General features: G+C 41.3%; 1 protein-coding gene across 4 annotated transcripts in view; it reads left to right on the top strand.

Annotated features, from left to right (window-relative positions):
* UTRN (utrophin) overlaps positions 1-22513 on the top strand; it is a gene marked incomplete at its 3' end in the record, with an annotated part of 317155 nt that overhangs the window by 232911 nt on the left and 61731 nt on the right. For all 4 annotated transcript variants that reach the window (XM_081905086.1, XM_081905087.1, XM_081905089.1 and 1 more), the window contains 5 exons: positions 2153-2282; positions 8178-8446; positions 10410-10556; positions 12416-12494; positions 13629-13689. In XM_081905086.1, coding sequence (XP_081761212.1) covers positions 2153-2282; positions 8178-8446; positions 10410-10556; positions 12416-12494; positions 13629-13689 — 686 coding nt within the window. The remainder of the gene's footprint in view (positions 1-2152; positions 2283-8177; positions 8447-10409; positions 10557-12415; positions 12495-13628; positions 13690-22513) is intronic.

Here is a 22513-nt window from a genome sequence, read left to right as displayed (position 1 = left end):
TTACAATTTGCCCTTATGGAAAATAAGATGTACTTCTGAAGCGCGTTATCAAATTTTTAATGAAATAATAAAAAATTACTATTACAACCCTCTTCATGCTCTTGAATTTTTGTGCCCTATTTTTATCTTCCTTTAAAGTCTTGATTTTCATTCAAGTACTGTCTTCTGAATATGATAAAAGTGGCATGTTAGAGGATGCTTAAATCAGATGTATTTTCATACATATTAAAGATGTATTTTTCTGTGTGGAATATTACTGTATTCTAGTTATTGCTGCACTGCATACTTTTCAACTTACTCCAGTTTAGTAAAAGGAGCAAGGTACTGTGAGTCTTGTGGTGTTGTAAAGACTAATTAAGCTTTTGTGGACTTTGGTCTTTATCAGACCAAAGTCTTGGTTTTATAAGATGCATGCAGTGTTATCCTGCGTTATATACACACAGCCTTGTGGGGAGGACTTGTAAGCAATTAAGTCATAGGGAAATCATAGAATCCTAGAATTATAGAGGTGGAAGGCACCATGAAGGTCATCTAGCCCAATCCCTTGCAAGCTAGATCATACATTGATGGAATCTTTTGAGGAGATGGTGTTTATAAATGGTGCATGTTTCACAAGCATATAGTAAGGTTGGTAGTACAAAAGCTTTGTAAACAAGCATTTTGGTTTCCCTGTGAATGTCCCGGTCCTCAAACACTCTGCATTTCAATCGGGATAAAGTTGCATTCGCAGAGCTCAGGCAATGCTGGATTGTGGCATCAATGTTGGCCCTTGTTGACCCAGGTAGGCAGCTCAAAAAAATTATACAAAGATCACCAGTGTTGAAGCAATGATTCTTCAACATCAACTCCGTTGGACTGGTCATGTTGTTCGGATGCCTGATTATTGTCTTCTAAACCAACTACTCTATTCCCAACTCAAGAATGGAAAGCAAAATACCGGTGGACAATGAAAGAGGTTTAAAGACTCTCTCAAGGCAAATCTAAAAAAAAAAAAAAAGTAGTATAAACACTGACAATTGGGGAACACTGGCCTGCAAGCACCCTAATTGAAGAACATCCTTTACCAAAGGTGTCATGGACTTTGAAGACGTTCGAACTCGTGCTCGCTTCGGCAGCACATATACTAAAAAAAAAAGAAGAAGACGTTCGAACTCAGGACAAAACATGCTAAGAGGAAGGCATGTTTAGAAAACCCTTACTTTGATCAGTTCCCACCCAGAAACCTGTGTCCCCACTGTGGAAGGATGTGTGGATCTAGAATTGGCCTCCACAGTCACTTACGGACTCAGTGTTAAGACCATGTTCATGGGAGACAATCTTATTTGGCAACAAGTGATCGCCAAAGAAGCAGAAGATCATACATGACAGATAACCACACAACCTCTGCTTAGAAGCCTCCAAGAAAGGGGAGTCCACCACCTCTCGGAATCTGCTCCACTGTTGAATTCCTCTTCCTATCAGACATGAAATTAAGAAAAACACAACACAGTGATAATTACCTAATTAACTATGTTAATTTTCAAAACAGCTGTTGCTAACACAGGAGTGTTATAACTTAATTACAGAATCATTGCCTGCGTTTTCATTTCTTTCTGACCTGTCTGTTTACAGTCCTGCCTCAAACCTTGTGTATTAATGAATGCACATTAATAAACACTCACTGCTCGCATATCTGAAATACTGACAGTGTTTTCCATTTGTGACTTCTGAATGCAGAAAACTGTAGAGGGCACATTGAAAAGGAACACCCCCCCCCAAAAAAAAAGAGGAGGAGGAGGGGGAAAATGAAAATCACATTTCCCCCTCCCCCAACCATGAAACAAAAGGCAAGGTTTGGGGATCAGAGCTTTCTAATTAAGCAGAACTCTGCAGGTGTGCATTGAAAAGCAGCCTCTCCCCCCCCCCCCCGCCGCCCAATGATGATAAATGATGACAAGACTGGATCCATGGTGGATAAATGTTATTTTACAGAGATTATAAATGCAACAAACCATTTATTTTATTTAAGAAAATTTATATACCGCTTGATTGTAACAAAACCTCTAACCATAGCTCCAAGTTAGGTCAAAGAGATGAAAATGGAGAGTTGCAGTACTGTACATTGACTTCAGCCTTAGATCAAAATTGACTCCACTGTTTTTCTTTTGGAAAGGCACTAAGGCGTGAGTTGAAGGATAAAGAGCAAGCCATTTTGAATGCTGTAGACCAAGCACGAGTGTTCCTCGCTGATCAACCAATCGAAGGCCCCGAAGAACCAAGAAAAAATGTACACTCAAAGTCAGGTCAGTTTTTAAACCCAGCTTCTTTGTTGAGTATGTGATTCTCCTGGTGAATATTCATTGTTCTCCAAAGAACTTTAAATGAATTGTGTGTGGCCTAGGGAACGCCACAATAGTACCATTTAAATAAAATAAATAAATCCTGACAGTTGGAGAACATTATTATAGCTGGTGAATTGTCAAAGACAAGAGATTGGGCAGTTTTACAAGTGATACTGTCTGTTACTGTGTATATTGCTGTTACTGGTGCAATGCAGTTTGGTGTAACACCACTGTAGAAACATGATATATAAGAAAGAATTTTCTGATTGACATGACAGTTGCAAAATGTTTTGCCCAGAAGGCTCCTGATCAGGTATGATTATGTTACCTTGAGCACTGTTTTCTGTTTTAAGTTTTACTAGCCTTACAAATATGTTCTGTGCATATCAGGGATGGGGGGATGGGGCCCTTCAGATGTCTGAGACACAATTCCCATCAGCTTCAGCCAGTGGTCAAGGATGATGGGAGTTGCTGTCTATCCAGATTCCCATCCTTGTTTTATAGCAGTACAACTATGCATATCAAACACAGAACCAGAGTGGGGATTCAGATACTCGCTCACATTGCATATTATACGTTCAAAATACATAATAAATTTGGTCTGTTTTTAGAGCACATTAACAGGAACGAAATGCATGCTATGGTACACTGCTTATAGTTCATGAAGTTTGCAATCCTAAACACACTTACAAGAGATTTATTTGCCAGAACGTAAAAAAATAATAATCTTATTTCAAGACAGCTTTGTTGGCTTTTCTTACCCTGCTTTTCTATTGTTCTATTAATTGGGAACAACTGGTGTTGTAAGAAACTATCTGTTGCATAAACACATTTTAATTTTATGCAATTGTACTGTGTGCACAACTTTGCCTTTCCTAGTTTCTTCCTCTTTGACTTCGGGTTTCCATTATGAATGCTTGCTGATTAAAACAAATGAACATTTTCCCCAGGCTAGTTCTTTGCCAGCCTCCTTTACTGGATCCTGTCCCCCAGCTGTTTTGAACAGTCAGATGGATACTATGCTACATTAGATAGCTTTGATGAGATGTATAATATAGCTGATCTAAATTGGGAGAATTATTATGAAAAATATTTTCCAAGTTCAAATTTGTTCAGACCACTGCATTATGAGAAGATGGTAATCAGTAATATTCATTCAGTAGTTGAGTATATTAGGCTGGCGAGCACTGCTGTGGTAAATTGCCTCATTTAAAGACTAGCTGGGTTTTTAGTAGCTAATTAACACCTGGCTTCTTTCAACTTAATCATATTTATAAAAAAAACACACCAAACAAATGATACAAGCACCAATTCCGAAAGCTTCAGAGCTTTCAGTTGTGCACATCATTAAGAAACCACATAACACCCCCCATCCTACCCTTGGGCATTTCCCATTTCCTTTGTTTTGGATTTGGGAGGGGAAATCCCTTTGATGCCAGGGCAATATTCTCTTCTGGGACAGTCTTTATTGGGAGAGGATGACCCCTTGGTCCATGTGTGCCATATTTCTGATCCCGATTTCCAACTTCCCATTAATTAGACATAGTAAACATTAGACATGCTCAAGTCATGCTGTTGGCCATGTTTGGCCCTTAGATAAATGTGAGCTGTGCAGTGATGCTAGTGGTTGACCCCACTGCAAGAGGCTGGGAAAACTAGGGCCAGATCTACCATGCATATTTGAATCCAGGAGGAAGGGATGGTTGAAGAAGTAGCGGCTCAGCCATTCTTTTATCCCTGGGCCAACTATTGATAGCCTTTGGGTGAACATTTGGCTCTTTGGTGGTATAGGAACCACAGCAGTTTGGATCATTTCTGTGCTTTCATTCTAACACAGCGCCAGTGCTCCCCCTTTCCATCATGGAAACTGGGGCAATACTGGCAGGGCTATGGTCCACAGTATAAGTTCCTCTTATTTGACCCAAAGCTTGTCAGACTATTCCAGAATCACCAGTATAAAGTAAGAAGGGAAAGGACTGCAAACAGTGAGTTGTACCCAGAGATGTTCTAGCCAGAAATTCTGGCAGTGGAGCTGTCCTGTAAACAGTTGTGCAAAAGAACATGGCAAATACTGGAATTAATTTTACATGTAGATGAAGTGTAGTTACTAATAGAGTCTCATAGGTAAAGGGACCCCTGACCATTAGGTCCAGTTGTGGCCGACTCTGGGGTTGTGGTGCTCATCTTGCTTTATTGGCTGAGGGAGCCAGCGTTTGTCTGCAGACAGCTTCCACGTCATGTGGCCAGCATGACTAAGCTGCTTTTGGAGAACCAGAGCAGTGCACGGAAACGCCGTTTACCTTCCCGCCGGAGCGGTACCTTGCACTTTGACGTGCTTTCAAACTGCTAGGTTGTTAGGAGCAGGGACCGAGCAACAGGAGTGGAGATTCGAACCGCCGACCTTCTGATCGGCAAGTCCTAGGTTCTGTGGTTTAACCCACAGTGCCACTCGTGTCCCTAATAGAGTCTCATACTCATGAAGTATTAGCATTGACTCCTTCAGAACTACTGGTTCATTATAAAGTACAAGGTTTTTAATTCAGAAGGGATGTCATAGACCAGGCACATTCATTGACCTCCCTAATCCTTGGAGTCTGATCACTAGTCCCACCCCCTCTCACCGTTTTTTTTTTTTTAACATCCAGACATGTAGGCATATTTCTAGGTATCTTGGGGTATCTGCACATATTCAATGCCTAGCTGGCATGGTCTTGTAATGCATATATCTTTCTTGCTACATGGAGGTGACTTTGAAAGCATATTTCCTGTCACCTTTTTGTTTTACCTAATAATGGCAGGATGCCACAGAAGTCCAAAGCTTGATTTGGCAAGAGCTTTGAACAAACCAAAAACTTTAATGAAGTGAAAAAGAGAGAGATTTTAGAAGCAAACTGGTGAATACTGGTGAGATCCCTTGGTAATATCAAGTAATTATGCAGTTGCAAATGTTACTTTGATAGATCTGTCATTCTAAATTAAGCATTCGCCATCTGTTCTGCCTTTTAATTGCAAAGGCAAAAAGTGCAATAAATCATAGTTGTATCATAAAAGAAATAATTGTTGCAAGTGATTTACACGAATGCACTTTATTTATTAGGCAGCATGACATGGCTACATATTGCAGGCTTAAAGAACAGAGGTGGAAGCCATCATTAGCCAGGTGTTGATACTGCGCATGTGATCTGCAAAGGCAAAGTTTATTGTGGTGATGACAAAGGCACACAAACGGTTTCAGCCAATTATGATTTTAACAGTCCCCCTTAAACTCTGTATGATACTCTGAACATGCCCAGGTAAATATTTTTTGGTCTGATGAATTGGTTAAGAAAAAACACAGAGAATGCAAGTCCTATTTACTTGTGACATTTCATTTTCTGTAGAAAAGTTAGCGTGGAAATAACTTTACTGCCTTCAAAGGAAATAAAGCCAAAGTATTATACAACTAGAGTAACAATTAAGAGTTGCTATTGGCTTACCACTTATGGTTTGCTTGGAGCAAGACAAACCCAATAGTCATGGTTTGGATGCAACACTCCTGCATGGCAGCAGGAGAACAAGGGGACAAGCCAAGTGACTCCATTTTTTACTGTCACACACCCACATTCACATTTTGCTAGGTGTTGGCTTAGCATTGCAGCTATGTGTGATACCTTCTGCCATGACCATTACACACAAGTAAGCGCAGGTAAAAGGGACAAGGATTTTAATGCCACACGTTTGTGGGAAAGGGTAGTGTGTAAAGCAACTGAGTCAGCACAGAGTAGCCTAGTTTATGTAACAATGTTTATTTTAGGGTGTCTATCTAGTGAGGTCTGCTATAGACAAACCAAACTTGTTAAGCCCAACCTTGAAACTGTATCCATGCTTGCCTGTTGTCTAACCCCCCCCCCCTTCTCTCAGGCATTCTTTTTATTTTTTAAATGGCTGCCATTAAAAGTACTTTCCCTAAAACTAGACTTGTCATTTTGGAAGCCCCACTGTAACTCATGTTGACCAGAGGCTTAATAAACCTTTTATAACTATGTTAACTTTAAATAATGTTGTTGCAACTGGAGCAGAAAGGTAACTTGTTTTCCTTTCCTTTAAGCTAGTAGAATAATTCAGGGAGCTTTTCATACTCCCCGAGTATCTGCTGAAGTAGAGGTAGTATAATACTTTGAAGCCAAACTTCATACCTCTTCCCTCCTTGTGTCATGCCTTTTTAATTTCTAAGCCTGATGGAAGGGCCCGTCTCTCATTTTTATTGTTTAACTGATGTGACTGGAAAGGCAATTATTGTCTGAAAAGCAGGATAAACTACAGTAAATAAATGCATTAGATAAATAAGTAGAAACTGGCAGCAATCAGTGTGCAGTGGTTTTTGCCAAAGGTGTTGTGTGTTATCACACCAGCTTCTTACATGGCAGGCTGACAAAAAGCTGCTGCAAAGAAAGCTGTCACTACTAACAAACTTCTCATTAGTACTTTTACTTTGTGCAGTCAATGTAACTATGAATGTGGCTTCAGCTTTCCTGGAATTGGTAGGTTGCTCATTAAAACATGTTGGTATAGCAGAATGCCAAGCATATTTATGTGTAAGATACAGTCATATCTTGAGTGAATAGATTGCATGCATCTTTATAGCTCATAAAAGTACATTTGTCAGCCTTCAGCTCTGCAGTAAATGTCTTTTTAAAAATCAAGTTTACAAGCAATTCTAAGGCTCTCTTCTAAAATGAAAAGGAAGGCATGAATGTAATACATTCGGGACCTGAATTTATACAATATGAAAGTGCACTTGCCATTACACAGCAACTCTGAATTAAAGTTGCCCTTCAAGTGCCCTAACAATCTGTAGAATCTTGTTTTTAATTAACGTGCAGTGGAAACTAACAGTGGATAAGAAACTTAATTTCTGGTTCCACATCTGGTGCCAGTCTTCCTTTTCCACACTGCCGCTTGTGATTCTTGTTTGGGTCTTCCTTTCAGACTGTTCCCGCAGCCCCATGTCCTCAACCGACATCCAAAGCAACAGTTTAATATGTCGATAAACAAGAAGACATTAATATTTACAACAACAACATAGAAAATACCCTGCTGGATGAGACCAATGAAGGCCTCTCTAGTCCAGCATCATGTTATCAACAGTGGCCAATCAGATACTTCTGGGAAGCCACAAACAAACATGGTTGCTTTCTAGCAGGTGGAATTTAGGGGTGTACTGCCTCAGCTATAGTTTTCTGGTGTTTAGTTGCAATCACACGTGGGTATTTTTGTAAATTACTGGGCTGTGTTAATATCACAGATGGTATGTCCTGTTGGAGGGATCTGCCTGCATCATTAAAGCCATTCTTTTCTTACTGGTGACATATAAGCAACTTACTGTACTTCATTAAGTATTATATTAACACTGTCACAAGACATTACACACTACTCTTAGGTCCCCATATACTTGTTTTTCTCTTGTTACCTGTTCAGCTTCCCTGGACTGCAAATGTAGTTGAGTTTTGATTCTGTATTTGTCTGGCATTTGAACATTGCTTGTTTCTAAAAAATACCTTACATAAGAAGAGTCTTCTGGATCAGGCCAGTACCCATCTATTCCAGCATCCTGTTCTTACAGTGGCCAATCTGATGCTGTGGGAAGCCTGAAATTCAGAGACATACGGCACATTTTTACTACTTAATTGGATCTTGTCTAGAGGACCACCTGCAAACACACTGGGTCTGACAGAACAGAGGATGCGAGTGGCAAACCAAAGCGTAATAATCAGCATTAATAGGCACCTTGTTAAAAGCATACTGTGCATTTGTGTGGAACAGCAAATCCTTTCAATTCCATGTCAATCTGATTCTTTGAAATGCCTTCTGTTACAGAGCTGACCCCCGAAGAGAAAGCACAGAAGATTGCCAAAGCTATGCGTAAGCAGTCTGCAGAAGTGAAAGAGAAGTGGGAAAGCCTAAATACCTGTGCCAGCAGTTGGCAGAAGCAAGTGGACAAAGCGCTGGAGAAACTGAAGGACTTGCAGTGTTCTATGGATGACCTAGATGCTGACCTGAGAGAGGCAGAAAATGTGCTAAATGGTTGGAAACTCGTTGGAGATATACTGATGGATTCATTACAGGATCACATTGATAAAACAACAGTAAGCACAAATGTATTTTTCAGTGTAATGCATTTTGAACAAATGCCTATGTGTGAATGAAATTTAGTCTCTAACAATGCATGCGGCCATTGCTATGCTCTGAATTAATGTTCCAAGATAGCAAAATATGTACAAATATCTCTTTCGTGTACTTTACATGCTTTATTTGCTTATTGACTCCAGTTATATAATGTTCTAAATTCAAAAATCCTAGAGAAGTTCATAAATCACATTTTCAAATCACAAAGCAAAATAAAACCATGAAATCATCTTGAACCTAAAAACAACAGCAAGTAAACAATTCCATAGATTGTTCTACTAATCAAATTTTCCTGAGCCTAATTGGCAACAAATCCCAAAGACTAGAACAAAAAAGCATATCTTCTGTGGCTGATAAAATTGGAGTTGAGGGCCACAACCAAGAAGACCCTCAACCAGGTCACTACTCCTTGGGCCACTACTCCCAGCACCACAAATCTCAAAAGGTCCCTCCAGTGATCTCAGGGGTCAGACTGGCACACTGAACCCTACCAAGTATTTTGGCCTTGAGGATTTACGGCTTTAAAAGTCAATGACAGGACCTTGAATTGGGCTTGGAAGCAAAGAAACAGTGAGTGCAGATCATGGGGAATCAAACATTCTGCAGCTGTTGCAACTAGCGAACCATTTTCAAGGTTCAAAGGTACAAAACAGAGTGCATTGTAGTAATCCAGACATAAGGTTACCAGGTTGTAGATCAGTCTAGGAAGGCTACCTCAATTCAGGAATGATCGTACCTGGTGAATTAGCCATAGTAAAAATAGGCACTCATAACCACTGAGGCCACTTGCACATCCAGTTACAAAGATGGCTACAGAAGTACACCCCCAACACATTTTATTTCATTTCATTTTAGTGAAGTAGCAGCACTGTGGTGGGAAGATGGTATAGATTGGGTGGCTGGGAAGGTTAACATGATCAGAGGGAGGCACAAATAACTTATCAAGAGCAAAAATCCTACATGTTTATATTTTTAAACTCTCATTTTGAAGGGAAAATGTGGTATAAAAGTGCAGTAATAATTTTCCCAAACTGGAAAATCCTTATGGCTAGCCTGCCATGAAACAAAATAAATCTGCTCCTGTTAATGTTTTTTGAACTCCCAATATGTTCCACGATGCAAGCTTAGGTGTTCATAAATCATACTGCAGCAACTCTACAAATCCTAGGCTATAAAAAGCCTAAGGCACAAAATCTAAGGAAATGGTTCTGAAGTCAGTGGGTATTTTAGTACTGGACTTAGAGGCTTATTGTCTGTCAATTCATGGATGATCTAAAAAAAAAGATAAATCGCACTACGTATCCTAGCATCACACACACAACACCCTCTTCATGTTTCTTTCAAATAATGATTAAGCAAAATTCACTGGAACTTTATTTATATCCCCACAGAACATAATCAAACTTGATTTATATTTTCTGTTCTGTTGTTTTAAGCATAATATGCCCACCCTTTCCCCATTCCCATTTTAATAGAAACCAATCAGTTTGCAAAAGCTTTGTTTTGTGAATACCACTTTCTGCCTTTAAGAGGTAATTAGTTTCTTCTTAATTGCATTTGTATAAAGGAAGGTAAGGATAAGCTTATTGTGTTTTCATTATGTCAGCCTGTTAGCAAACCCAAACAAAAGTGAATGATATAATTGACTGACTAGTAGCAGTGAGAAGTCAGAAACTTTTGCTGATTAGTTGGAAATATTAAAGGCCCTGGCTGATGAGCATATTGCTTAATTTTCATGATTTACTGAGGTAATGTGCAGTTCACCAAGCCAGCAAGGGCCCCATATGAACCGAAATGCAGTGAAATCTGATGCTTATTGCTGAATTTGAATAAATAGTAAGTGCTTGAGGGTGCTTCATGTGCTGTCTGACTCTGGTCTTTTAACATGTTTTGTTGAGAGTACATACATGTTTCCTGTTCTAGGCCTTTAGAGAAGAAATTGCACCAATCAACTTGAAAGTTAAAGCAGTTAATGATTTATCCAGTCAATTCTCTCCGCTTGACCTTCATCCATCCTTAAAGATATCGCGACAGCTGGATGATCTCAATATGCGCTGGAAACTTTTACAGGTATTCTGTTCTTCTCTTCAATGGATTAAGAGTGAGAGGGTGTCCCTTTATTGTTCTTATTCTCTATTGCAGTACAATTTATCATTAATCTTGACTGCTTTAGTAATAAATTGCAATGAAAGAGTCTCTTCTTTTCTCTCATGAGTGGTAGCTTCTCTTTTCTGCTGATATCAGCAGTACAGTGCAGGGAGGGGATGGAATTAATATCCAAAGACACGTGTACATATTTTGGGCTTGTATATCCATTAATCATGGCTATTAACAACTTTTGAAAGTTTGTGTGTATATAAGTAATTCTTCCGTTGTACCAGAATCAGTTTAGTCCTGCTGGCCACATGACCCGGAAAGCTGTCTGGACAAACGTTGGTTCCCATCAATTTCACTTTATACATTTGTGAGTTGCATTTGTGGTCTCACCACAAATGTAGCTGTCACCACAACCCTTTGCCCAAACAATAGGCTTCCCCTTAGAAACAGCTATCGTTCTTACAGTTGCTCTTCATGGGCAGAGCTAACTGGCTCTACCCTTCAGTTCCTCAGCAGGCTGCCATTCTCCAGGTTCAGCAGCAGGCGAGGAAAAGAAGGGTGTGGCATGCTAAAGTTGGTATTTTATAGCTACAGAACTTGTAGTGAAGCAGTCGGGGAAAATGGACCTCAAATTTGGGGCAGGTTCTAGGCATATTCTGGAAGCAGCATAAGGTGGGTATAGTACAACCTGAGGACATTTACAGATCATGCTAAACATATTTCACATGCTCATATATCTCCCAGAGGGCAATGATGTCACCATTCCCATGCTACCCTGGAGACCTAGGAACATATGAGGCAGTGTGCAATGTGTTCTATCTAGCCTAGTAAAGAAGTGTTGTTGTTTTTTTCTCCTTTTGCAATGCTAGATGGCTTAGCAAGGTCTCGATTGGCCTGGGGGCAGTCATTCCACATTGCACTATTGATTTCAGACTTCGAATGGATTCATTTCTGCCTTTGAATGTTCCAGAAAACCAAAAAGCTTCCAATAAATTCCTATTGCCTTAATGGTCTGAAACTGTTGTGGAAGAACGTCTACTGGGAATTTCATATTAAAAGAAAATTAGTCTTCTGTACTCCATTCAAACTTGTACCAAGAGTTTTGTGTATTTCTATTTGCTTCCTTTTCTGCATCGAGACCCTATTTCAACCTGAGAAGAAGAAAAAGTTGGAAGTGTGAAATGTTTGAAAGTGGAGAAAAATGCCCCCCTATCTTTGACATCTGCGACCTGCTGAGTTTAGATGTAGTCTGCTGAGAAACAGTGTGTCCTGTGAGATGAAATTATTAACATTTCTGATGCATCTCTGTTTCTTGCAATGTAATTTGTGTTTGGAATGCTTTTTATGCCTTGCGGAGATTTGACTAAGCAGTCAGACTCCTGCTGGATGTGCAAGTGCAGTTTAATTAGTAAACCAGGAGGATATCTGCCCATCCTGTCAACCAGCAAAACAGCATGCTCCAAAGTGGTTCCTTGTAAAGGCAGCTGTAAGATCAATAGAATCAAAATTAGGCCTGCTGACTACAGATATTTAGACAAGAGAAGAGGAGAGAGAAGCAAAAAATTTCAGTGGAGACAGTATTAGTCACTGTGAAAATCTTATTTATTGATTTGCATTGCTTACAGAAAGATCATTATTCATTTGTATTTAAACATTAAAAACAAGAGAACAGATGCAAATGGGCAGAGTAAACACATCTGCAGTACATCTAAAGTCTATTTGCTAAAACTGTTTGTAAACCATTGTTTGCAATGCTGGCTGTTAGAATGGCTGTTAAGAATGTATGATCACTTGAAATTAATGGTTTTCCTTGTATATGTTTGTACATGCAGATATCTGTAGAGGATCGCCTTAAACTGCTACAGGAAGCACACTGGAACTGTGGACCCACATCTCAAAATTTTCTGTCCAGTAAGTGTTAGTAAAAGAAGCTGCTTGATAGTGTGTTCTTATACTGGAGGATGTAAAAGGAGATTGAGGGACATTCCAGGAGTAGATAAATGTGGTACTTGGCAGTTCAAAGATCTCTTATTTTCACCCGAACAGTGAAGTCATTTGTGTATGTGACCTTAAGGCTGCTATTCATACGAAGTTCAGAAAGTAGTGTCTAAGCAGGATTGGATTCCTAGATAGGTACAGTGCAAGTTTACACACAAATTTAGATATTTGGAAGGGGTGGGGAAGTAGCTTTCATCATTTTTCAGCAATCAAACCTATCTACAGCATCTGGAATCCAGCATTTCTAATAACTTGACAAGGGAAAAATACAGAACAAATAGATGGCTTGCCATTGAGCATTCTCTGGGGCAAAGACATTAGAGAACAACAGCTCTGATTGCCTCATTTTAATAAGGATAATGTAGAGATAGGCAAGGGAAACCAAAGTGGTTGATGGTCTGCATAAACTCCCTTACGAGGAAAAGGACATTCTAGTATTAGTTTAGGGGAAAAATCAAGTAAGGAGGGCGGGGGCATGATAGAGGTGTATAAAATTATACATGGGAAAACACGGTTAGAGAGAAGTGCTTCTCCCTCTCCCATAATACTAGAACCCAGAGTCATCCAGAGAGACTGAATGTTGTAAGATTCAGAACATACTGAACAAATTACTTCTTCACACGGTGCATAGTTAATGGTGATATTTGCTACCACCAAATGGTAGTAATGACCACCAACTTGAATGGCTTTCAAAGGGGGTTAGACAAATCTGTAAAGGATAAAGCCATCAACGGCTGCTGCTGCTGATGGCTCTGTATCACCCCAAGTATCAGAGGTGGTATCCCTTTGAGCCTGCTGCTGCAACTGTCCGTGCTGACCACTGAAAAAGCTGTTGTAGCTTTGGATGGGTGGAATAGAGAGCGGAGCTTTGTTTCTAGGTGTGGTGATGGTATTCCCAGAACTCTGTCTAGAAGGTAGAGATGGATCTTCACTCCCAGGTCCTGGAATGCATATTCAGTGCTTTCTTATGACCGAGCTTAATTATAAAACTTAACTATAAATTATTTATTTTTGTCATAATTACCCCATTTCGTTGCTTTTCTACAGCCTCTGTTCAGCTACCATGGCAGAGATCAGTTTCACATAACAAAGTTCCATACTACATCAAGTAAGTTGGCCTTTGCTCCTGCTATAATTGTCTTAGAGGAAAATTCACAGGATCTTTGAAAGCTCCATTAATCCTCAGCTGCCTTTCCTCAAGCTGGGGGGATCATGTAGAAATGCTGCCATAATTAGTCTCACTAGCTGAATTTGTATATGTGTTTTGACAGGCTTTGTCTTCCTTTTCAGTATCAGTGCTTAACATGAATAGAAAACAATACTGCAGTCTTACTTACTTTGTTCCATGGATATTTATATTACACACTTACTTGGTCACATCAGAAGTGCCATTAAGGAAAGGGTACCATCGGTGCATGATATTAGAAATGTATTTTTGAAATTTGCTGTGCCTGAATTCAGGGTTTAAATTATGAAATCAAATTTTCAGGGTAAGCTGTCTATTTAAGCATATTTGAAAGTCTCCTTTTAATTAAACTTTGAGATATGTCATTTGTATTTCCTGTCAAGCTGTGAATACTGAATGAACCCTTACCATCCTATGTGTCGATTTCCATCCCTTTGGCAATTAAAATATATACACTCCCACACATTTTATGTAGAGTTACTCAGTTTAAAATAGTATGAAGTCTGTTGTATACTGTTATATTTACATTTACTGTGATTTCTCTGGGATTGGCTATTATATCTGGAAAGTATTGTAAACTGAAAGAATGCTGGAAGTAATATATGAGAAATATAGGCATGACCTACCAGAGTTACCCATTGCTTTCAAAGGGGAAATGATTTAAATGCTGAAGCTTCTCCAATTGAAATTACTGGGAGTGTTTTTAATGGTGCTCAACCATGTCCTTATGGCAAAATTATGGCTCACTTTTATGTATATTGGGCTTCTTGTTTTAAGACTTAAACTCTTCATCAACTCATTGGGATAAAAGTGGGGTAGGAAAGGATAAGCAAGAGTTTGGACTACAAGTATGGAATGCCAGTTATAAATTAATTGATAGGCAGATTTTCTGTGGTTTTGTACACATACTTTAAAAGACCATGGGCTGTATTCCACTTACTCAGAGTTGACCCACAGAAATTAACGGACCTAACTTAGTCATGTTCATTAATTTCAGCCAATATACTCTGAATAAAACATGACTGAATACCATCCCATCTTTTTAGTGAGTAGAATGCTCTGCAGATTAGCCTAGTGGTTTGCTTTTTTTAATTTCTGTATTTAAATGACTAGCATTAATAAAACTGAATCTGTCTTCCCCCCACCCCCCAGTAATGATCATCTCTCTGTTTACATATGAATCATTCTGTGCTTATTCATCAGTTTGATAAAAGCTATTCCAAAGAAGCTGTTACACTACCATATCATAAACCGCTGCATTCCATGCTCTTGTTGTTTCTGAAGGCATCAGAAGGGATATATCCAGGTCCTTTCCAGTCTGGGTTCATGCCTAGTCATGGGACTACATCAGTCTTGATTGATATGAAAGATGACCTTTTTGGAGATAATTGGGGGAGTCTGAGCTCATTAATTCTCCTTGAGGTCTCAGGGGAGACTGGCCTGTTAGGACAAATGGAACATTTCCCTACCAATCTCAGTGGGCATTCTGCCAGTCCACACCTTACAACAGCCGCTGATTGTCAGCTTCCCACTTAGTCTCAGTGGGAGTGCAGCAAGGAGGAGGATAGGGACAAAACCAGAATTAGTTGGCTCTGCTTGCCATTGGCTCTTGCTGCACCTGCAGTTCTGCCTTACCAGTCCCCGTGAGTGCCAGACCTCAGTGCATTTGTAATAGCAAGTTAATAGATGAAGTTGCTTTTGAAATATCATTTCCCCCATATACCACCTGGTTGCCAGTTTGCTACTTATTTATGCCCTGAAGTGCAAGACCACTTCTGGATTGAATTGCAAATGAAAGTACCATCATCCCTTGCTATGTTTGTTGCTCATGTTTGTCAGATTCTTTATATACAACAGGGAGAGTTGACAAACCATGAAAGTGTTTTCATTTACCCTTTCTTCTTCTAGGAAGCTGGAAAGTTTAGTTTTTATATTGTGCCTGTATCCTTTTTTTCTGAGCTAGCCTAGAGGGCAGAGGAGAAATAACAATGCCATCAATAATATAGTTAATCAAATGGATTAGTCTTTATTACAAGCCCGATTCAGCAAGGGTGCTGTGATTATCTTTTTTGCTTGCAGGGCAGAGCTGGGTTGAAAATTAGCCACTACTTTATTAAACATATATCAGTAAGCAGGAAAGCATCCCTTTGGGGTCAGGACTGCTGCAGCCTAAGCAACAGGATTGTACAAAGCAAAGTGGCTCCAGGCAGACGCACATGTATCTTGTATGTACAAGATACCCCAGGCTGCATTCAGCCCTGCTGGCATGCTCCATCTCTAATTTCATGTTTCTCTTGGATGTTTTTGAACCATGTGCTCTAGCATAGCAATCTTGAGTTCAGTAATTATAATGCAAAGAATGGCAGACTGCTAATAAATTGATTCCATTCGATTCCACTGCAAAAACAGGTAATTCAAAACTCTAAATCGGCGGGGGAGGGGAGAGACTTGAGTAAGGAGAATTTTATAAGACTTCTCTAGCCTTAAACATCCACTTGGGGGTATTGTTTTCATCCTTCAGTGGTCGAATCATTCCAGGCTCAAAAAGTCCCTGGTGCAGAACACATAGCTATCAAGTGTCCCTTATTTGAAGGGACAGTCCCTTATTCCAGTGCCATGTCCCGCTGCTGTCCCTTATTGATGGATGTCCCTTAAATTATGTCCCTTAAATTTCAAAGGAAGCAGCTCCTCTCCCTCCCTCCCACCGGCCAGGGAGGAGGGAGGCTCCAACTGTGTTGCTTGGCTGTGTTGCTCACCCAATAAGAATTCTAAGAACGACTGGGGGGGGTTGAGCTTGCATGCCTTGTGTGTGGCTAGTTAATGCAAGCTGAGGGGGTTTTTGAATGCTGGACGCCATTTTGTTGCACGTGCTGCTGCCAACTTTGCAGTGCAAAGCCAGGCCGGGGAGCCATCTTATGTTGAACCTCTGATTACAAAGTTGGCTGGACAGTGTTCTGGAAGCTACCCAGCATGAGTTTGACCAGACTGCAGGAGGACAGGAAGACTGGAGTGCCTGGAACAGGTGAAGCTGCAGGTCCCTTATTTTGGCTGCTGGTCCCTTATTTTCAAGGTTGCTGGTCCCTTATTTTCAAATCTGTAAGTTGACAGCTATGGCAGAAGAACCTTGAAGTTTGCAGGTGCGCCCTGCCCATTAACCAGAGTGTTGATAGTTGTTGACACTATGCATATCCATTGCCAAGGGAAACCACTGGTAAATAGAGAAGAGGCCAGTTGAAAGAGAACCTGTGGAAGTGTTGTGATAAAGATGAAAAAAAATGGCTAAAGGTCAATGAAGGAAACAAATACAAATTTGTTCCCAGCTCCATCATGTGGATACAGCTTAGCACTCAATGTGTTCTATAAATTCATGAGTGAGCAAACAATGCTCAGATAAAGGGCAAGAGTGTCAGATTATTTTTTGAGAGGAATTGTGACCCCACACGCTCTCTTATTTATGACTTGCACCACTGAGGTGGTGATGCCTCAGGTCTTGCTTAGCCTGTTTCCACCCCATCATGCTGCAACATTGACGCAGTGTCGGCTGTATTGGCTGTGCAGACTATGGAGAGGCCAGGCCATTGTCCATTTTTCATAACCAATACTCAACTCGCTTCACCGTGTGGCCTGGGCAGAAACGAGCCCATGCTTAAGAGCAGGAGCATGGATATCTGCAATGTTAGCTCTGGGGATGATGTACAGATTAGTTTATTACTCAATTTTTCCAAAGTGCACCTTGGGCTGATCTCTAGAGGGCAGCTTAGAGGTGATCTAAGTATAACTTCAGCTAGACGATAAATGTGGCTGCCCTGGAGGACAGTCTGTGCTATCTTGTTTTCACCTCTTTCTAAAACATTTTAAAAAATTGTTTTAGGATGACGAGGAGGTATTTTAAGAAACAATTATGTTATATATATACTATTAACAGCTCTGTTGTCACACAAATCCATAGGACTAAAACCTTGCAGCCAAAAATGGGAGGTTAGTTCGAATAAATACTGTATGTGAAATTCAGACCCACTGTCACTACCTATTGCTTCTTGGGCTTCATTTGCCAGTTCACAGTACTATAGCGGAAGCCATTCTTGGCTGAATTTCCCTGTAAGAGTCTAGGCATGGCAACTTAAGGCCTCATGGCTCCCATTCCTTCCAGTCACTTTCTGGCTCTCCCCCTATCCTTCCTTGGCTCTTCCTTTATTCTGTCCCAGTTCTTCATTACCCTCCGTTCCCTCAGGTACTTCCTTCCCAGTCCTCTTCTTGTTGTTACTACTGATTTATTTACTGTTTACTTACCCAAATGGCTTCTAAGTATAAAACCAACTCTAAAAATATATCCATGCATAATTAAAGTGTTCAATAAAACAATTTCATCCAACATTAAAAACACCCACAATTAAAATGTACAATAAAGCAAGCCCATTAAAACAGCAATTAAAACAATTAGATCAGAGGTTCAAGGCAGAAGAACAGAGGAATGCTTGCCTAAACAGGTGCATTTTCAAGAGCTAGTGAAATGCCAATAGTTTATCATTTTCCCACTCTTCCTTTTTTATTATTAACTGTCCCATAGAAAAAACTTTTAAGGTCAATCTGGATATGGCATTAATTGCATGGATATAGTCAGTGTATGCTCTCTTTGTTATGTAAATCGTAGTCATGAGGTAGCATGAGTAGCCTTTGGGCCATGTTTGATGGTAGAGGAAGCTGCATTTTCTTCCTTCCTTAAAGTAGAGGTAGGAATAGCTGTTTCAAAGTTTGCTTTTGCAAACAGCTTCCATGCTCCTTTTCAGCCTCCAGATGCTCAAACGGGAGTGTGGGGTTGTCTTGAAGCACTTTGCAGAAGCACTATTTGACACAGCGCCACACTTCCCCTCTAAGTGGGTGGGTGGCCTGGGACAGGGGCAGGAGGCTTCTTTCTCCTGTCTCCAACACCGCTGCCCACCTTCTAAAAGGAGAAAGGCAGAGCTGATTCAGAGAGTGCTTTTCATAGGGCTTGAAGACAGTTCTTGCTCATTGGGGCAACAGGATTAAACCCCTTCCCAGCAGTTGAGGTCACCAGTGATGTTAGCTGAATGGCGAGGTTATGGGGAAAGAACCTTTCTGGCAATATAGCACTGGTCAAATGTGGAATTACTTGCTTATTGCAAGCAATTCAACAGATAGATCAATTGCACGGTATCTAGCACAACTGCTTTATTTTTCTGAATGCTGCTCACTACACTGTGGTAAAATTATAAAAAAGTACATCGTGCAATCTTAGCTAGCTTGATGTATTTATTTTGGTCTCTCTGTGTGTTAAAGTCTGCAATGGATTTTTAAGAGAGGAAAGTGTCAAAATGATTTAAAGCCATCTATTTTACAAGTGAAACTGTGCTTACTCTGTCTCTTCCCCACTGCCAGTGGTCATCAGGCTTTTACGTGTACAGACAACAGAATATTTGCTGTGTCAAAAGAACATCTTCCTTCCATAATGTGTTCACCTACCACGTACTTTAAAACTCATAATTAGCTCAAATATATATTGGCAGCCAGTGCAAATCCCTCTGTGAACCGTGTGCTATTCTTTGTCATCTTAAGTTCTTACAGGTTTCTTTTGTACATAAACCAAGTTCCACAATATTTACTAACTGAAAATATCCAAAAGCCACAGTATAGGTACACCTTTATTAGGCTTAACTAAAATGTCACACAGTCATATTGAATTCTGTTCTTCATTATATATACATACACACACACACACACACACACACACACACACATGCCCAGAACATTGGAGGCTATACACCACACCCCCTCAACAGTATTTATAGGAACTCAAACACTGAGATCCTGCTCTGTTCCAGTAACAAGAAGCCGAAAGCACCAGCCTGAAGATGACGAGTGAGACCTCGTCGAAACGTCGCCTAGACACCCCAACTTTTACACGGGAAGACACCCGAGGACACCAAAACCTGCATATATATATATATATATATATATATATATATATATATATATATCCATCCTGCTGTTGTTATGGGAAGATGTATGTATACATACACTGCAGGTGTTTTGCAGGAATCTGTTAATAATATAATGTATTTATGTTTACATTTTAAATGTGTTCTGAATTGTTTGGGGACCTTTGGGTAGCAAGTGACTAACAAGTCTAATAAGTAGTAGCGGTGGTTGTAAAATAATTAATAATATTAATAAAATATTGTATTGGTATTAGCCTCACTTGATGCTTGATATTGCAGGACATACCCAGGGCTGTATGTCTTCTCTTTCCAGTTCCACCTCTGGCCAGTGTTAGAAACTCAGATATATAAGCTAGGCACCAAATGGCTCCTTAAACCAGGGTTGCAGTTGGCAAAATGGAATGTCTACGTTCCATTTTGGGGGCAGACGACTCAAAAGCCATATTTTTCAATAGAACCTTTTTGATTCCTGAAATTCACTCTGATTGTGCAGATAAAATATACCGTATTTTTCGCACCATAGGACGCACTTTTTCCCCTCCAAAAATGAAGGGGAAATGTGTGTGCGTCCTATGGTGCGAATGCAGGCTTTCGCTGAAGCCTGGAGAGTGAGAGGGGTCGGTGCGCACCGACCCCTCACGCTCTCCAGGCTTCGCGGACCTCTTCGCAAGGAGCCGGAGCGCTCCGGCTCCTTGCGGGGAGTTGCCAGCATGCCGAAGCCTGCGCGCGCTGAGCTCAGCGCGCCCAGGCTTCGCGGACCTCTCCGCAAGGAGCCGGAGCGCTCCGGCTCCTTGCGGGGAGTTGCCAGCATGCCGAAGCCTGCGCGCGCTGAGCTCAGCGCGCCCAGGCTTCGCGGACCTCTCCGCAAGGAGCCGGAGCGCTCCGGCTCCTTGCGGGGAGTTGCCAGCATGCCGAAGCCTGCGCGCGCTGAGCTCAGCGCGCCCAGGCTTCGCGGACCTCTCCGCAAGGAGCCGGAGCGCTCCGGCTCCTTGCGGGGAGTTGCCAGCATGCCGAAGCCTGCGCGCGCTGAGCTCAGCGCGCCCAGGCTTCGCGGACCTCTCCGCAAGGAGCCGGAGCGCTCCGGCTCCTTGCGGGGAGTTGCCAGCATGCCGAAGCCTGCGCGCGCTGAGCTCAGCGCGCCCAGGCTTCGCGGACCTCTCCACAAGGAGCCGGAGCGCTCCGGCTCCTTGCGGGGAATTGCCAGCATGCCGAAGCCTGCGCGCGCTGAGCTCAGCGCGCCCAGGCTTCGCGGACCTCTCCGCAAGGAGCCGGAGCGCTCCGGCTCCTTGCGGGGAGTTGCCAGCATGCCGAAGCCTGCGCGCGCTGAGCTCAGCGCGCCCAGGCTTCGCGGACCTCTCCACAAGCAGCGGGAATGCTCCCACGGCTTGCAGAGAGCTGCCTGTTTGCGGGCTGGGGTCGGGGGAAGCTCGAGCTTCCCCCGCCCCAGCCCCGCGCCTGGGGGGGGAAATAATTTTTTCCCCTTTATTTCCCCCCCAAAAAATGGGTGCGCCCTATGGTCCGGTGCGCCCTATGGTGCGAAAAATACGGTAATGGACAGAATCCTACTGGATGTGTTGCTAGTGTGTGGAAACAGTCAAGATCCAAGGATCCCCAAGCAAGCACCTCCAGATGGTGGAGACTTCAGGTGCCATTCCAGCACCTGGCCATCATCATTTGCTCACATTTCAAACACTGCTTCTGTCTCCCAGTACTTGCCCAAAATATCCAAATGTGTTGAAAACACGAATCAGTATCTTATGCAGTACAGCCATGTACTGATTAGGATTAGCTTTACATAATTCATTGCAGGTACATTACTGGGTGTGTAGAAGAGTGAAGGGCCTGGAATCCTGTCTACAACTAAATGCCATTTATTTCCACAAGGCAAACTGAGCCATCCTCTTCAAAGCTGGCTGTTGTGACTTGCCTTTATATGTTTTCTCCCAGCCCCATTTTTTAATCTTTCCCTCATGTTCCACAATAATGGTTTTTGCTTCTGTCATTTGAGTGCTTCATTTATTGCTGTAGACACCAGTGGACAGTGTAAGGAGGTGGGGGCTGAGAGGAAAAAGCTAGTTTTTCATCTGCCAAATATAGAGGCTTTTAAGGAAAGTTGAAAAGTTTTTGATGAAAAATAGACCCACGGGGTTGTTCAGACTAATAAGGAGAAATGGAAACATTTGTGTGTGCAGAGCCACAAAGAATTCGCTGATCTATTGCTGTTTGTAATAGACATGATCCATCTGGACAAATGGTTGCCTGAATGAAAAAATGATATATATATTTTCAGCAAGTATTCATTTGAATGTATTTTTCACTGGTTGTATTGCAAACATATGTGGAATATAATGGCATTAGAATCCTGTTGTTTAATCATTCTGTGCATAGGTAAAATATTGGGATCACAGAAATTGGGAAAAATAAATCCTGACATTTAATAAAGCTAAGGCAATCAAATTGTAAAATGATTTTTAAATGCCCAAATTCAAGAAGCATTCATAGAATCATAGAGTTGGAAGGGACCCCAAGGGTCATCTATTCCAACCCCCCTGCATTGCAGGAATCTCAGCTAAAGCATCCACCCAACCTGTGTTTAAAAACCTCCAAAGAAGGTTCAAAACGTCTTGGCATTTGCCAAGGGTCGTTATGGTTGATATTTAATTTCCTGGGATAGTTTTTATAGGTTTCTGCAAGATAGGGGACTATGGCGTAAGAGGGATCGGCTTATACACACCATGTGGAATTTAACGCACCTCTGATTGTGTCCTCTCCTTAGCTGCCTTTTCCCT

This window comes from Podarcis melisellensis, assembly GCF_964234715.1.
Source record: "Podarcis melisellensis genome assembly, chromosome: 3".
Classification (NCBI taxonomy): Eukaryota; Metazoa; Chordata; class Lepidosauria; order Squamata; family Lacertidae; genus Podarcis; species Podarcis melisellensis.
The sequence above is the reverse complement of the archived record's forward strand: the minus strand, read 5'-3'. Positions and strand labels throughout refer to the sequence as shown.